At 31.9% G+C, this 18,739-nt stretch overlaps 1 protein-coding gene across 1 annotated transcript in view; it reads left to right on the forward strand.

Moving 5' to 3' along the window:
- epb41l4a (erythrocyte membrane protein band 4.1 like 4A) overlaps positions 1-18,739 on the forward strand; it is a 59,510-nt gene that overhangs the window by 13,339 nt on the left and 27,432 nt on the right. Inside the window, exons 2-6 of the mRNA XM_016229860.1 lie at positions 5,477-5,581; positions 10,996-11,047; positions 12,644-12,722; positions 12,828-12,925; positions 14,090-14,210. Coding sequence (XP_016085346.1) covers positions 5,477-5,581; positions 10,996-11,047; positions 12,644-12,722; positions 12,828-12,925; positions 14,090-14,210 — 455 coding nt within the window. The remainder of the gene's footprint in view (positions 1-5,476; positions 5,582-10,995; positions 11,048-12,643; positions 12,723-12,827; positions 12,926-14,089; positions 14,211-18,739) is intronic.

The raw sequence follows: 18,739 nt of genomic DNA on the forward strand, positions 1-18,739 counted from the left end.
CTCACACACACACACACTCACACATTCTCACACACACAAACACACACACACACACACACACACTCTCACACACACACACACACCAGTGGTCAGCAGATGGTCGGGTCTCGTTAATAGTGACCCCATTGCTATGGGAACAGCAGGGCATGTCAAAGAGAGTTAATTGTTTCAAAGAATCTCCTCAATGATCAAACCTCCAGAATCTCTCATGGATCTGAGGAAACCTGTCAAGAGCTCATCCGGGTCATATTTCACCCCCACTCACATTTTAGGACCATTACCAGTTCCTTTCGAGGCAATTAAGCACATTTTCCGATTGATTTATTGACTTGGTGTTTGATTTGAGATATTAGTGTGATTGCATTCTCAGCATTTTAAATGGCTGCATGTTCTTCTTTATTTAATTAAGCAAATCTGGATGATAGGAGAGTGTTAGTGAAAGAGCAAAAGTGTGCATCTTTTCCAGGCTTTTACTTGATTAGCTCGTGTTATCAGACACACGTTTCTGCTTTCACTAAACAAATCAGTCTCATTAGTTCATCTGTCTGACTGACCGTCTGAAATCGATGCAAAAGGCTTCGTTTCACTTCAGATTAATCTTTATTTATTAGATCTGTGCCTGTGCTTGTTTCATTTAACTCCCAGTCTGCAATTATTATTCTTATAATTATCATGAAAATATAAAATATTCTTTCTTTCTTGTGAGTTTGAAGACTACATTTTTAACAAAGGTTGTGTTCAGAAGGCCGTGCTACAATATTATTTAATCAACTTTTGCAGTATGCAGTATGTATTGTATAATTTTATAATAATATGTGATAATTTTTTAGTTTTTAATTTGTTATATATACACTACAAGTCACACTTTTGGAATAATATTTATTTTGTTGTTGTTGTTGTTTGTTTGTTTTTTTTATTGTATTTTTTATGTTTCTGAAAGAAGTCTCTTCTGCTCACTGAGGCTGCTTTTATTGCAATACCACATTTTCAGCAGCCATTATATATTAGTTTATATATATATATATATATATATATATATTTTTTTTATTTATTATTTTTTTATTTTTTCATTTAGTACCATGATTTTTTTAGAGAGGAAAGTATACAGTTTATAATGCACAGTATAAAAAATGAAAGTAAAGTTCAGATATTAGGCCTTTTTCTTTCCCCTGATTATCGGATAGAGTTGATTTCTCTTTGTATTTGGATTTAAAATGCATTGCACGGCTTTAAAATGCTGTAAAGTTATTTTTTCCACTTGTCCCTCAGAATAAAGCTGTTATTAGTGTACGCTTGATAATGCATTTGAACACTAATCTGCTGTGGCTTTCTTATCAGCGTTTCTATCCGATGGAAATAAACAGACGTGGGCACAGGACAGCTAGCGTTTCGTTTTTATCTACAGTAGGTGGGAAAAGCGCCGGTGCATTTCTCTACTCAATCTATTCATTTCACTCTTGCCTGTTGTTTGAACATTCCCTGACCTGCGCACAAGTCTTGTCGGTAAGAGAGATACGGCAGGAATGCGGAGGGCATGTTTTAGGAGGATGGTTGGTGTTTGCGGTGTGCCGTGTTCAGCTCTCCTCCCGCTGGGCTTTTGGGACTTGAGTTACAGAGGTCACACACAATGAGGGGTTTTTCCCTGGTAAGGCCGTACCTGTGTTCCCTCTGCGTGGTGGAAACCTGAGCATCTTAAACATCTGTGAGCACTCAGTGTCCACCGTAAAAAACTATTTATAGAAGAATGTCCTTAAGTTCACCATAGTTGACATATCATGCAGTTTTGCAAACTTACGTTTATTCCTGTAGCTCTGTTCAGAGATAATCTTATTGCTTAAATTTTGCTCTTTTCAGGCTTATTGAGTTTTCAATTACTTCCTTTAACCTGTTATCTCCATTATTTAATGTATGTTTGAATAAATCTGCCGCGAAAACAAGTGTTTATTACAACCACCGTTTAAAAGTTTATATTTCAACAACAAATTGAAGTAGAAACATAATTAGGCTATATCATTAAAAAGGTGATATAAAAACTGCCTTATGTGTAATTTAAATGTTTTTGAGTGCTGATTATGAGATAAATGTGATTCATTAATTGATTATGAAAGAAACATTATTTTCTGTTTTACGCTAAATAAAAACTTTAATTTTGGCTTTGTTAAAAAATACATTTTAATGCATCACTTATTTATATATTTATTTAAATTAACATTTTTCTCCACATATTTTAAGTTTTCTCAACATTCTTTCTCACAGATTTTTCTTAGCATATTTAAAATAATAATAATTATTGTGTATACTTGCATACCTATATATTATTATTATTGTTATTATATATACTGTATATGTAATAAAATCTGAACTATATATATATATATATACGTATATAGTTCAGATTTTATTAAATTTTTCTTCTCCTGATTATTATCAGTGGATTTCTCTTTGTGTTTGGATAAAAAATGCATTGCAAGGCTTTAACTTTTGCCCTAATACCACATTAAATGCAGTAGTTGTACATAAAAAAGATTAGATCATTACATCACGTTTTACAAGAAAATACAATTTCCGTTTAATTCATTTCAATTTACTAGCAATTTCTAAATGACAATTATTTCAAAGTGAATTTCAAAATTTTTCAGTGTGGTCAATTTTTGCAAACAGTTACATTGATTTGCTCTCTTTAGATCTCTGAAAAGAAAATGAGATTGCTCATATTTTGATTCAATTCACGTTTCATTGAAGTATCAACTTTGTCTCAGATGTTTCTCTCAGTGTTTTTAATGATATCGATGACCCAAAAGAGTCAATGGTTGTCATACAGTAAGAGTTTAGAGCTATTAAATGAATGTGGAGCTGCTCAGCTAATTTGATGAGAAATGTTTGAGATCTTTCATATTCAGACTTTTGGATCTGGTAAATCCGAGACATTTTTGAGACACGTGTGAGATTCATTTTAGGAGAAACCTCTCCATTTAATTGTATTGCTGTCTAGGTGAAGAGATCTTGTGTGTGATTTCTCAGTCCTGTGGGTTTGCTGCTGTAGCGATATAGTGTTTCAGATGTGAAGTTCATTGTGTTTCACCCTGCAGCGTGTAACAGGAGCGATCATGACATACGTCCCTTTGTGTGTTTTATGTGTGTGTGTTCTTACAGCAAACACACACACACACACACACTCCCAGCGGGCAGAAGCTCCTCTCACTCTCCGTCTGTCATACGTCTGAGCTGCAGTTGCACAACTCTCAGCAGAGATGTCACATAAACACTGAAGATTTATGACTACAGTAAAGATTTAATTGGTGGTAACGTACTGAATTTACTAGCACGAAGATGCTCAGGCCACACCGGTTTAGTTTATTAAAACCATACGCTACTGTTCAAAAGTTTGTGGTTGGTGATTGTGTTGTGATTTAAAATAGCTGTTTTCTATGTGAATATCTGTTAAACAGTAATGTATTTCTGTGATGCGCAGCTGTATTTTCAGCATCATTCCTCCAGTCTTCAGTGTCACATGATCTTCAGAAATCAGTATAATATGCTGCTTTGCTGCTAGAAAATGCATAAATATCTTGATATACACTACTTTTCACAACTTGAGGTCACTGAGTTTTTTTTAAATTCATACTTCATCAAAAGTGTCAGTAAAGACATTTATAATGTGACAAAAGATTCCTGTTTTAAATAAATGCTGTTCTTCTGAACTTTCTATTCATCCGTGAATCCTGAAAAATCAAATGTATCACAGTTTCCGCAAAAATATTGTGCAGCACAACTGTTTTCAACATTGATAATAATCAGAAAATCATTCCTCCAGTCTTCAGTGTCACATGATCTTCAGAAATCAGTATAATATGCTGATCTGCTGCTAGAAAATGCATAAATATCTTGATATACACTACTGTTCACAACTTGAGGTCACTGAGTTTTTTTTAAATTCATACTTCATCAAAAGTGTCAGTAAAGACATTTATAATGTGACAAAAGATTCCTGTTTTAAATAAATGCTGTTCTTCTGAACTTTCTATTCATCCGTGAATCCTGAAAAATCAAATGTATCACAGTTTCCGCAAAAATATTGTGCAGCACAACTGTTTTCAACATTGATAATAATCAGAAATGTTTCTCGAGCAGCAGATCAGCATATTATACTGATTTCTGAAGATCATGTGACACTGAAGACTGGAGGAATGATGCTGAAAATACAGCTGCGCATCACAGAAATACATTACACTTTAACAGCTATTCACATAGAAAACAGCTATTTACAATATTTCACATTTATCTGTATCAAATAAATGAGAAGAGCCTTCTTTCAGAAAAGTCAAGTCTATAACTCATTCTCGTTGTGTGACGGACTGAAACCCATCGGTGCACGTGTTTTCTTTGGTGTCAGTTCACATCACAGCTGTGTTTGTGAGTGATAATTGCTTATGTCAGATAAAGGTCACCTTTATCTGTCTGGGTAGAAATATCAAACAACTGTAGGACATTAAGAGCAATATTCAAAAACAAGGAAAAGATCGTCAGACGGATTAGTCATTGAGTTTCCTTTATCTGAACTCTTTTTACCTCTATTTACGTAGTCATTCTTGGCTTTATTGGCATTAGCGGTTTGTTTTCATGCTGTGTGCACAGGTCATTTATCATAGGTGCGGTTTCGGGTTGAAAGTAACCTGTCAAACACCGTATTAAATCAGAACAAAGCCACAAACCCTCCTCTCACTGTCAGGAGAGATGCAATACAGGTGAACTTGTATTTTTAAAGCAATAGTTGACCCAAAAATGAACATTTGCTGAGAATGTGCTCACCCTCAGGCCATCCAAGATTAGGATGAGTTTGTTTCTTCATCAGGTTTGGAGAAATGTAGCATTGCATCAGTGTCTCAGCAATGGGTGCTCTGCAGTGAATGGGTGCCGTCAGAATGAGAGCTGATAAAAACATCACAATAATCCACAGCACTCCAGTCCATCAGTTAACATCTGGAGAAGACAAAAGCTGTGTGTTTGTAAGAAACAAGTGTTTGATCTGTGCAGATTGCTCTCCGGATTCAGACCAGATGACTTTTCCACTGGAGGAAGCATTATTATGGATTAAGGACTTGTATTTTAGCCGGTTTGAAGTAAAAAAAAAAACGTCTTGATGTATTTGTTTCTCACAAACACACAGCTTTTGTCTTCTCCAGATGTTAACTGATGGACTGGAGTGCTGTGGATTATTGTGATGTTTTTATCAGCTCTCATTCTGACGGCACCCATTCACTGCAGAGCATCCATTGCTGAGACACTGATGCAATGCTAGATTTCTACAAATCTGACGAAGAAACAAACTCATTTACATCTTAAATGGTCAGAGTATAGATAGATTTTCAGCAAATTTTCATTTTTTGAGTAAACTATTCCTTTAAATGTTGTTTGCAATCTGAAAACAGTTTGTTCATGATGAGATTTCTAATGCATGTCCCACCTTTCTCCACAGAAATCAACCAAAGGTTCTGTAGTGCTGGACTATGTTTTCAGTCATGTGAACCTCGCTGAAACCGAGTATTTTGGGCTTCGCTATTGCGACTGCAGTCATCAAACGGTGAGTTCTTGAAGATTTGATCCCATGTCAGTTCATAAATTAAGATTCTGCCATCATTTACTCTCCCTCATGTCATTCCAAACCTGTATAACTTTCTTTTTTCTGTAGAACACGTTTTGAAGAATGTTTTGGTTCCCATTGACTACCATTGTACTTTGAGTCCAAATAATGGAAGCCAATGGGAACCAAAACTTTTTGGTTACCAACATTCTTCAAAAGATCATCTTTTTTTTTTTTTCGGATAAAAATGAAAAGGTTTGGAATGACATGAGGGCGAGTTCATTTTTGGGTGAACTATTCCTTTAAGGAAGTTTGCTAAGACATTAATTAGTCATAAGGTCCTAAGGGTCACGTCTGAGGTAAAGGGTGGTTAGGTTTACCCAGGGGCCAAATCTTGGGTAAGTCAATGTGCAGCATTGTGAAAGAATACAACAGTGATTACCTGATAAGCTCGACCAAAGACAGAGGTGTTTCCCACAATGCCTTGCGGGCCCTGTCCCACGAGCGTGGATTTATTGCTGAGCACGCACTGGGCAAGAGGCACGCAGTAACTTACATTTACACAAATCTGTCAACTCTATGAACGGTTATTATGGTAAAAAGAGAGAGAAGGTAAAACCCCCGTCCTCAAAACGGGTGTAATTTACACAGAAGCATGTGTGGGTGTGGTTTACATGTACTCTTGACTCATAGATGGATCATCTAATTGTAAGGCACAGAGAATTCCTTCGGTGGAGACATTTTTAACATGCTATTATACATTTAAAATAAAACAACTGTCCACATCCATTGGAGGAGAAACTGCTGTCTTGTTTTGAACTAGTTATTTACATTTCTGGGCAAAAATTTAAGTTGCTTGTTCATGCAAAGCTGATTCTAGGGTCATCACAATTATTCTAGGGTGTTGCTAGGCAGTTGCTAAGGTGTTCTGAGTCTTTAACATCTTGCAGTTCAGTTGTTAGGGAGTCCTGAGTGGTTGGTAGGTTGTTGCTGTGTGGTTGCTAAGGTGTTCTGAGTCATTAACTTCTTGCAGTTCAGTTGCTATGGAGTTTTGAGTGGTTGCTAAGTCGTTGCTATGCAGTTGCTAAGGTGTTCTGGGGCATTTACATCTTGCAGTTCAGTTGCTAGGGAGTTCAGAGTGGTTGCTAGGTCATTGCTATACCGTCACTAGGGTGTTCATTGTTATTGTCATTGCTAACATCTTGATATTTAGTTTCTAGTGTGTTCTGGGTGGTTGCTAGGTTGTTGCTAAAGTGTTCTGAGTCATTAACATCTTGCAGTTCAGTTGCTAGGGAGTTCAGAGTGGTTGCTAGGTCATTGCTATACGGTCACTATGGTGTTCATTGTTATTGTAATTATTAACATCTTGATATTTAGTTGCTAGGGTGTTCTGGGTGGTTGCTAGGTTTTTGCTAAAGTGTTCTGAGTCATTAACATCTTGCAGTTCAGTTGCTAGGGAGTTCTGAGTGGTTGCTAGGTCATTGCTATGCCGTTGCTAAGGTGTTCTGAGTCATTAACATCTTGAGGTTCAGCTGTTAGGGAGTCCTGATCGGTTGGTAGGTTGTTGCTATGTGGTTGCTAAGGTGTTCTGAGTCATTAACTTTAACATCTTGCAGTTCGGTTGCTAGGGAGTTCAGAGTGGTTGCTAGGTCATTGCTATGTTGGTAGGTTGTTGCTATGTGGTTGCTAAGGTGTTCTGAGTCATTAACTTTAACATCTTGCAGTTCGGTTGCTAGGGAGTTCAGAGTGGTTGCTAGGTCATTGCTATACGGTCACTATGGTGTTCATTGTTATTGTAATTGTTAACATCTTGATATTTAGTTGCTAGGGTGTTCTGGGTGGTTGCTAGGTTGTTGCTAAAGTGTTCTGAGTCATTAACATCTTGCAGTTCAGTTGCTAGGGAGTTCAGAGTGGTTGCTAGGTCATTGCTATACGGTCACTAGGGTGTTCATTGTTATTGTCATTGTTAACATCTTTATATTTAGCTGCTGGGGTATTCTAGGTGGTTGCTAGAGTGTTCTGAGTCATTAACATCTTGCTATTCAGTTGCTAGGGAGTTCTGGGTGGTTGCTAGGTCGTTGCTATGTGGTTGCCAAGGTGTTCTGAACAGTGCTATTTTAATATTATTCATATACTATAATAGTATCTAATATTTTGCATCAGCTTTTATTTTTATATTTTCAGTTTTCCTCTTAAATAGCTTTAAGTTTTTTTTTGTTGTAATTTTGTTATGTGCTTTTATAATTTGTATTAGTTTTTTTAATATTTCAGTTAGCTTTCATTTAAGTAATTTTAATAACTTATTTCAGTTAGCTGCCAAGACATTTCTAATTTGCATTGAAGTTTTTCATCTAATATTTATGTTTTATATTACTTCTGCTTTATTTCAATTGTAACATTGATATGTAATAGTTAATATTCAGTATATTACTTCAACGTCTGTAGCTCGGGTCCTTTCCTCAATACAAGTTTGTGGGATTTTTTCACCTGTTTTGTTCTTCACCAAGTGAAAATTGTAAGTCTGATCACTTAGTAAAATAGTACAGGTTTGTTCAAATCATCTGCCATGACTGTAGTAAAAAATCCTCCCTTGTTCTTGGCAATAAAGACTCTGTCTGTTGTGTTTTTCAGCTCTTCTGTTCAGTGAAACAGCAGCTGCTCTAATGTGATTATTAGATGAGTCGACTCAATTAACGTTTTCTAATTGAATAACGCGCAGCACTAATCCTCCTCCCGTCTGCACACACACCTTCACTCAGTTCTTATTGTTTGCACAGATGTTTGTTTGCTTTGTCTCTCTCTGTCCATATAAAGTATTTCATGCATGCTCATTTACACATTCATTAAATGGCATATAAATCTTGTCTGCAAGGCGACACCAGATAGCATTCCCTCCTGACTTCACTGAAATATCACCTGACAAGAGTCGAAAACATGATGAAGATCTTCAGGCTGTGTTTGTTATAGAGTTAATTAGCTGAAGCGCCTCACAGATTGAGCAAATCACTGTTAGTGCCCTCATAGTTGCTGTTGTGTTTGCTAATGGAAGCATCACTTTAATTATTGCTCATAGTTGGTGTTAAAATTCAGTTTGAACTTTGTCCTGTAGCGTAGTGTTGTCACAATACTGGAATTTGTCATTTTGATACGATAACTTGAAAAATATCGATATTCAATACTACTTTCGATACCATAAGGGCATACAATTTTAGATTTTTATCGAAAGATAAATATAACAAGGCTAGAACATGACAATGAGGTACGTTTCTACACTAATAAAAACGAATTGAATATGTTTAATTCAAATTTCTTTCGAGAGAAGTATTATTTTTTCCCATTATGGAGCACTGTAAACACATGTAACGTATGTTTCATTCATACTGTACGCCACTTATTCCTCACAGAAGTAATAGAACGTTCCAGGAAATCCCTAACATCACTGTAAGCTGAATAACAAAAGATAGAAACCCTTTAACTGATCAAACATAAAGCTTTCTAAAGGTTTATCTGTGCTCTTCAAGCCATCTCGGGTATACTCACAAGAATAAAGTCGATTTATAATGCAGTGCTAATCGACATAGTATGTATTACAGTGTACTACAAAATTATGCTTTCGGCCTCATTCTATGATAAGAAGCCACTCAGGTCACAAAAGGAAGTTATTTCAAACACTCGACTGACGGTATGAAGTGAGTTTGGGGTAAATATGTGTTGTTAAATGTGTATTTTGTTGGGCAACATGCGCATACTTACGGTGTATAGATGTATCGGTGGTATTGTGTATCAATACTGCAAAAAAAAGAGTATTGAAATCATTTTAGATATTTCAGTATGGATAAGTATAGAAAAATCAATATTTTTGACAACACAAATAACAACCACCTAGAACACTTTACAAACTGCCTAGCGACGAACATCTTGTAGGGCTGTTTTATTTTTTTCCCCAAATTCAGTTTTTTTCTCTATTAATTTTTCAGGATTCCATTTTTCCTTTTTGATTTATCTGGACTTTAATGATTAAATTAAATGTTATTAATCAGAAAGCATGTCTAATTAATTGAAATCATAAAACTTATACAAGTTAACATCATTTTATTAAAAGTTTAACAAGAATCTAATGTTTTAGGGCGTTATGAAATCAAATCAAATTCTGTTTTATTGTATCGTATGTGTTATTATTTTTTGTTTGTTTGTTTGTTTTACCAAATTCTGTGTTTTCCGTTTTAATTTGACTGGATTTAATTTTAATGGTTTAAATTTTAATTGTCTTTTTTTTCTATTAATTGTTTAGGTTTTTTCAGTGTTATGGCATAACAAATATACATTTTATTTATCTTTTAATTTTAATCAAATGAAAATTAAACCAACCTTTTAATTTTTTGGGGGGGGGGCAAACAAAGTGCTGCACAACAGAGGTTTACTGTTAAAATGAAAACATGGAAGAACCTCTGTGTGATCATTCCTTAAAAACTAAGTTTTAATAATAATAGTAATAGTAGTAAGACCTATATTCTAGTTGCGGCCATACCGTATGATTACGTTTTGCCTAGGCTTCTACCGTACAATAGTAATGTATTCCTGTCACAATTTCTTCAAGTTAAACCGAACTTTTATTTTGGCGGGTTGCCGTGCAGAATTTTGTTAGTGTGTATATATGATATGGTGGTAGTTTTTCAGAGCAGTTCTGGAGTCGTTGTCTCATTTAGTGAGACGTCAGATGCTGAAAACATTGCAAGTTTCACGCACGCTTCAGTACGTGTAGGAAACGAAACTATTCGATCACACAGAGACACGCAGAACCTGCAGGATTCATATTTAAATACATATTTTAATAGTCACAGACTCTAGTCCATATGGCCATTTGATTTAAGTGTACTGAACTACTTTTGATTCATTCGTTCAAAATTTGGCAAAGTCCGTGACATTCCGCGTTATACATTAAATTCCATTTTATGACTGGTTTCCGATTCCGTCCGCGTTTTCCGCATCACGCAAATCATCCGGCCCTAATCCCACCACGAGGGTGAATTTGAAATTGTAAAAAATCATATTAGCTTTTAAGTTGGTCTGTTTTTAGGTCCATCAAAACCAGCACAAATGCAGTGTTCGATTAAAGTCTGAGGAATGGTTATTTGAGGATCAGCGGACCGGCTGAAGAATGACAGAATGAGCTCCAGGTGACATGCTCTGACGTGCTTCATGTTTTATTGATGAAGGCCACAGTGACTTTGTAACGAGTCTGTTTGAGCGGCCGCTTTTATTAGGCCTCATATTATGCCGGCACTTGCATGACTGAACATCTCAGCAGCTCGAAGCTCAAAGTAAAGCTTCAGTTCTACTCACAAAAGAAAGCTCAATGCTTCAGTCATGATGTTTCTGATGTTTTGATCTCATCTCCTCTCTTACGTTTACAGTACTGGCTCGATCCCTCGAAAACACTCGCTGAACATAAAGATTTGATAACAAGTAAGTATGCACTGGTTTCTGTTTAAACACTCCTCAGAAATCTTCAGAGACGGTCTTTAATGCGTGAAACGTTGACCTAATGATGATCCTCCATCTTCAGTGCAGATTAAATATGGATCGGCACAGCAGGAGACGGAGCCGTAATGATTCTCTAAAGGCCTCCTGATAAAACTCACATTGCATTTCAGATGATAATTTTGAAGTAATTATGCGCTGAAGCCCGTCTAAATAAGTAGTAATGAATACAATTATGTTTGCGTGTTTAGTTGCACAGCAAGCTGAGTATTTGCATATCTACTGATGTGAATGTAGGGCAGAATTTACAACACATTTGTTTAATTCACTCCTCTGGGAAATGATTGCATTATATATTAGTCGCTACAGCCTTGCTATATTGCTAACCCTGTTGTTTTAAACGTATCCAAAATATTAGATTTTCTTAGACGTAGAGCGTAATGCTATGTGTAATTATTTTGTGCAACTGCTAAAAATGAGCTATAATTCTTGTTTTTGCTTTGATAATGAATTATTAGTGCATGTAATCTGTGTAACACTGGCAGTGTGCTAGTATAATTGTGAATATGTAACTTTCCTTTCCAAAGCAGAATGACATACTACTGCGAGACGGCAGAAATATCATATCACAATTTTTTTGGGGCAGGATTACGATCCACAATCTTATCACAGTCCTTTTTTTAGGTTGTTTTTTTAAAGACTTTTAGAAGTTACTGAGCAGTACAGCCAATTACATTTTATATATATATATATATATATATTTATTTATTTATTTATTTATTTATTCACTTTCATTTTATTTAATTGTTTTTTTGTTTGTTTTTTTATGTCCTTTTAATTATTTATTTTATAATTTTATTTTGTGTATTCATTTATTTATTTTATAATGACATTTTATTTATTTTAGCATTTTTCTTTTACGTATTTATTTATCTATTTGTAATTTTTATTCACTTTATATATATAGTATTTATATATATTTAAACATTTCATTGTATTTTATTTAATTAATTTAATTTTAGTTTAGTTTTATTAATTTTATCATTTTATTTTATGTATTTATTCATATATTTTATACTTTCATGTAATTTATTTATTTATTTAATCATTTCATTTTACATATTAATTTATTTTCTTAATTTTTATCCATAATTTTTTTTTTTTTTTTACAATTCCAATTTCATTAACAGATTTTTAAATTTCATTTTATTTGTTTATTTTCATAATTTCATTTTAGTTATGTATTTTCACATTTCAGTTTATTTATTTTAGTTATGTGTCCTAACCAGGCTTCGTGCTGGGTAGCCCCGCCCACTACACAATCTTATTGGTCCAAAAGCTCAACTTTAAACATCAGATATCTTCTGATTGGCTGTGATTGTGTCGTATTGTTGTTTTGCTTTAATTAAGGACAGACAGATCACTTGATGCGGAAAGCGTCATTGCATTGCATCTGGTTAGGACTGTTTATGTTTAGTGTCATCACCAGTAAATTCATGTCCTATATTTATTTTCTAGACTTTTTCTAGAAGATAGAGCGCTGTGTGTATTTGAGTTAATGGGTTGTTTTCTTCTTTCCAGCTGGACCTCCGTTCACGCTCTACTTTGGGGTGAAATTTTACGCTGAAGATCCCTGCAAACTGAAAGAAGAAATTACAAGGTGTGTGTTCTGTGTATCGTGAGAATAAATCAGCACTATATTGATATTAGAGGTGCAAATATTCAGTCACTGCAGTAATATCACACTCGTTCTGTCTTCTGTCAGGTATGAGTTCTTCCTGCAGGTAAAGCAGGACGTCCTGCAGGGGAGGCTTCCCTGTCCGTTTAACATCAGCACACAGCTGGGAGCGCTTGCTATTCAGTGTACGTATACATATGTACCTGGGGATTTAATACTGCAAATGTTATTGCAGTCTAGATATTTATACAGAAATAAAGTGTCAGCAAATGAGTTATAGGCTTCCCAACTTCTTTTATAAGATGCTCTCTAAGATTATTAATATAGTAGGCAATTTTATGACTCATATTGTTGTGTAACATTAGAGTAAAACGTTATGTTGTGATTGTTGTGGTTTTACACGTTTGGATTTTAAATTAAATTGTTTGGTATATTTTGATAATTTTATTTTAGCATTTTATTTTTACTTATTTTATCATTTCATTTTTACAATTTATTTTTATTCATTCGTTTTATATTTAATTTTATTTATGTGTATTTATAATGACATTTTATTTATTTATCTTATGATTTTATTTTAATTATTTTGCAATTTATTTTAATTTATTTATTCATCAGATTTTAGAATGTCATTTTATTTCATTTTTACAATTTATTTTTATTCATTCGTTTTATAATTTTATTTTATTCATGTCTATTTATAATTACATTTTATTTATTTATCTTATAATTTTACTTTAATTATTTTGCCATTTATTTATTCATCTGATTTTAGAATTTCATTTTATTTAATTTTTACAATTTCTTTTTATTCATTCATTTTATAATTTTATTTTATTTATGTATATTTATAATTACATTGTTTTTATTTCTCTTATGATTTTATTTGAATTATTTTGCAATTTATTTTTATTTATTTATTCATCAGATTTTAGAATTTCATTTTATTTATTCATTTTATTTTATTTCTTTAATTTTATAGTTTTATTTATTTTATAATTTCACTTTATTCATTTATTTGTTTGTCTAATTTCATTTAATTAAGAATTTAAATTTACTCATTTATTTATTACTATAATTTCATTTTATTTTTATTATGATATATTTTGATAATTTTATTTTAGCATTTTATTTTTTACTTATTTTATCATTTCATTGTTACAATTTATTTTTATTCATTCATTTTATAATTTAATTTATGTGTATTTATAATTACATTTATTTATTTTAATTTAATTATAATTATTAATTATATTTAAATATATAGTTTTATTATTTCTAGACTATTCCAGCATTATATTATATTATTCTATTATATGATGTGGTTTCCTCTTTGTGTTTTCCTACAGCTGAGCTCGGAGACTACGACCCGTACAAACACACTCCAGGTTACGTGTCTGAATATCGCTTTGTCCCCGACCAGAACGAGGAACTAGAGGACAGCATCGAACAGATTCATAAAACGCTCATGTAAGACATTAAAACACAGTGCATCGCACACCTTCATCTGTAATAATCCCGTCACAGATTGGATCAGACACCACACTCCTGTTCAAACTCTTAAACATGTAGAAGCTCTTTCCGTGGGAATCGACAGTAAAGGTTCCTCCTCTGGCCGTCGTCCATGTCTTCGTAACGAGAGCTGTTCTCGTCACACAATCGCGGCGCTGAGGCTGTGTGCGTGTGGAGAGGCGCTGGGCTGCACCTGTCCCGTCACTAAAGAGGACAGAGGAGCTTAAATGAACAAACAGGCGAGAGAGAACTGTTCATGTGCAACTCTCCTCACCAAAACACAATGACACTGCTATACAAGGGTGAGCCATGTATGGCACAATATCATATCATTCAAATATTATTAGTGTTGTTTTTTTCAGGCAGGATTGCAACCTTTTCAGACTATTTTACACGTTACACACCAGTACAGCCAATTTAAATTTATTTTAAAACAATTTAACTTTAATATAATTTATTTTAACATTTTATTTATTTTAATTAATTTTATTATATATTTTTTTATTGTTTTATTTATTTTAGCATTTTATATTATTTACTTATTTTTATAATTTGTATTCACTTTTTCATTTTAATTTATTCATGTATTTTTAAATTTCTTTTTTTTTCATTTTATTTAATTAATTTGTTTTATAATTTCATTTTATTTAATAATTGATTTATCTTATGATTTCATTTTTATTATTTTAGATTTGTTTTATTTGTTCATTGTCTATTTTATGTCTATTTTTCATTACATTTTTATTATATAATTAAATTGTATTTTGTTTTTTTATTTTATGTATTGACCCGTACATCCAAATTAAATTGAAAATTGAATTATTAAAAATATATATTTACACAAGATAGCAAAATATAAAAGAAATAAAGAATGACGGACCATTTAGACCAAAATAGGGATGAACTATATGAACAAAATCTTATTTAATTTCACTTTTTTCAATATTTTGAAAATAGGACAAACAATATGACAAATAAACAATATACAAAAAATGCAAATTAAAATAAACGTACATTTTTTTTTTATAGTTATCATGTAGAGTAGGTCTATTTAACAGTCGCGTTCAAGTAAGACATTGAATAATCAAATGTAAAAAATAAAATGCTGAAATAGATTTACTTTTTTATATTTCATTTCAGTAATAAAAATGTTTTTATGGTTGTATTTTAGTTAATAATAATGCTGCATTAAAACAATGATCAGCTGTATTTTTATTAACAAACATTAGCAATAGTTAGGTGATGAAAACAAAGCTCGTTAGTTAATTTGAGTAAATGCATTAGCTAATGTTAAGAAATGAGACCTTTAGATCTGTAAACATGTCCTCTTTTTTTAGCATTGTTTCAGTAGATGTTCTGGATGTTACAGTATGACACAGAAACTCTGTTTTCCAGGATTACTCTGCTCATATTTCAGTCAAATCTCGAGTCTCACAGAAACACTGCAAGATAAATCACATTATTAATGCGTGTCTTTGTGTGAAAAGGCAACAACAGTTCCCTCAAAGCAAGCTTTAATCCCTCATGCAATTCTGATTGTCAGGTAGAGTTTTTTTTTTCAAAGATGGCGATTGAGAGACTGATTTATTGGCGTGAGGTCGCTGAGAGAGACAGGAGGAGGAGGAGTGACAGACGGGAGGGTTTGGACTGAATTAAAGCGTTCGTGTGAATGACAGACAGCAGTAAAATGAGAAACTCTGATCAGGAATGCTGGAGCGCTTAAACATGTATGAGGATGAAGAGCAGGAAACACGAGACCGCAAAAATATGTGAGGAAAACAAGGGGATAAAGAGAAGAGTTAGGGTTCTTTAAAAAATAAAAAAACATATATATATATAGAGAGAGAGAGAGACAGAGAGATGTGTGACCCTGGAGCACAAAAGCAGTGTTGAGTCGCTGGGGGATATTTAAATACACTGTGTGGGTCAAAATTATACATTTCTCTTTTATGCCAGAAATCATTAGGATATTAAGTAAAGATCATGTTCCGTGAAGATATTTTGTAAATCTGCTACCGTAAATATATCAAAACTTAACTTTGATTAGTAATATGCATAGCTAAGAACTTCATTTGAACAACTTTAAAGATGATTTTCTCAATATTTAGATTTTTTTGCACCCTCAGATTCCAGATTTTCTAATAGTTGTATCTCAGCCAAATATTGTCCGATCCTAACAAACTTTTATTTTTACTTATTTTATCATTTCATTTTTACAATTTATTTTTATTCATTCGTTTTATATTTAATTTTATTTATGTGTATTTATAATGACATTTTATTTATTTATCTTATGATTTTATTTTAATTATTTTGCAATTTATTTTAATTTATTTATTCATCAGATTTTAGAATGTCATTTTATTTCATTTTTACAATTTATTTTTATTCATTCGTTTTATAATTTTATTTTATTCATGTCTATTTATAATTACATTTTATTTATTTATCTTATAATTTTACTTTAATTATTTTGCCATTTATTTATTCATCTGATTTTAGAATTTCATTTTATTTAATTTTTACAATTTCTTTTTATTCATTCATTTTATAATTTTATTTTATTTATGTATATTTATAATTACATTGTTTTTATTTCTCTTATGATTTTATTTGAATTATTTTGCAATTTATTTTTATTTATTTATTCATCAGATTTTAGAATTTCATTTTATTTATTCATTTTATTTTATTTCTTTAATTTTATAGTTTTATTTATTTTATAATTTCACTTTATTCATTTATTTGTTTGTCTAATTTCATTTAATTAAGAATTTAAATTTACTCATTTATTTATTACTATAATTTCATTTTATTTTTATTATGATATATTTTGATAATTTTATTTTAGCATTTTATTTTTTACTTATTTTATCATTTCATTGTTACAATTTATTTTTATTCATTCATTTTATAATTTAATTTATGTGTATTTATAATTACATTTATTTATTTTAATTTAATTATAATTATTAATTATATTTAAATATATAGTTTTATTATTTCTAGACTATTCCAGCATTATATTATATTATTCTATTATATGATGTGGTTTCCTCTTTGTGTTTTCCTACAGCTGAGCTCGGAGACTACGACCCGTACAAACACACTCCAGGTTACGTGTCTGAATATCGCTTTGTCCCCGACCAGAACGAGGAACTAGAGGACAGCATCGAACAGATTCATAAAACGCTCATGTAAGACATTAAAACACAGTGCATCGCACACCTTCATCTGTAATAATCCCGTCACAGATTGGATCAGACACCACACTCCTGTTCAAACTCTTAAACATGTAGAAGCTCTTTCCGTGGGAATCGACAGTAAAGGTTCCTCCTCTGGCCGTCGTCCATGTCTTCGTAACGAGAGCTGTTCTCGTCACACAATCGCGGCGCTGAGGCTGTGTGCGTGTGGAGAGGCGCTGGGCTGCACCTGTCCCGTCACTAAAGAGGACAGAGGAGCTTAAATGAACAAACAGGCGAGAGAGAACTGTTCATGTGCAACTCTCCTCACCAAAACACAATGACACTGCTATACAAGGGTGAGCCATGTATGGCACAATATCATATCATTCAAATATTATTAGTGTTGTTTTTTTCAGGCAGGATTGCAACCTTTTCAGACTATTTTACACGTTACACACCAGTACAGCCAATTTAAATTTATTTTAAAACAATTTAACTTTAATATAATTTATTTTAACATTTTATTTATTTTAATTAATTTTATTATATATTTTTTTATTGTTTTATTTATTTTAGCATTTTATATTATTTACTTATTTTTATAATTTGTATTCACTTTTTCATTTTAATTTATTCATGTATTTTTAAATTTCTTTTTTTTTCATTTTATTTAATTAATTTGTTTTATAATTTCATTTTATTTAATAATTGATTTATCTTATGATTTCATTTTTATTATTTTAGATTTGTTTTATTTGTTCATTGTCTATTTTATGTCTATTTTTCATTACATTTTTATTATATAATTAAATTGTATTTTGTTTTTTTATTTTATGTATTGACCCGTACATCCAAATTAAATTGAAAATTGAATTATTAAAAATATATATTTACACAAGATAGCAAAATATAAAAGAAATAAAGAATGACGGACCATTTAGACCAAAATAGGGATGAACTATATGAACAAAATCTTATTTAATTTCACTTTTTTCAATATTTTGAAAATAGGACAAACAATATGACAAATAAACAATATACAAAAAATGCAAATTAAAATAAACGTACATTTTTTTTTTATAGTTATCATGTAGAGTAGGTCTATTTAACAGTCGCGTTCAAGTAAGACATTGAATAATCAAATGTAAAAAATAAAATGCTAAAATAGATTTACTTTTTTATATTTCATTTCAGTAATAAAAATGTTTTTATGGTTGTATTTTAGTTAATAATAATGCTGCATTAAAACAATGATCAGCTGTATTTTTATTAACAAACATTAGCAATAGTTAGGTGATGAAA

Source organism: Sinocyclocheilus grahami, unplaced genomic scaffold, assembly GCF_001515645.1.
Source record: "Sinocyclocheilus grahami isolate Dianchi unplaced genomic scaffold, SAMN03320097.WGS_v1.1 scaffold359.1, whole genome shotgun sequence".
In the NCBI taxonomy this organism is placed as follows: domain Eukaryota; kingdom Metazoa; phylum Chordata; class Actinopteri; order Cypriniformes; family Cyprinidae; genus Sinocyclocheilus; species Sinocyclocheilus grahami.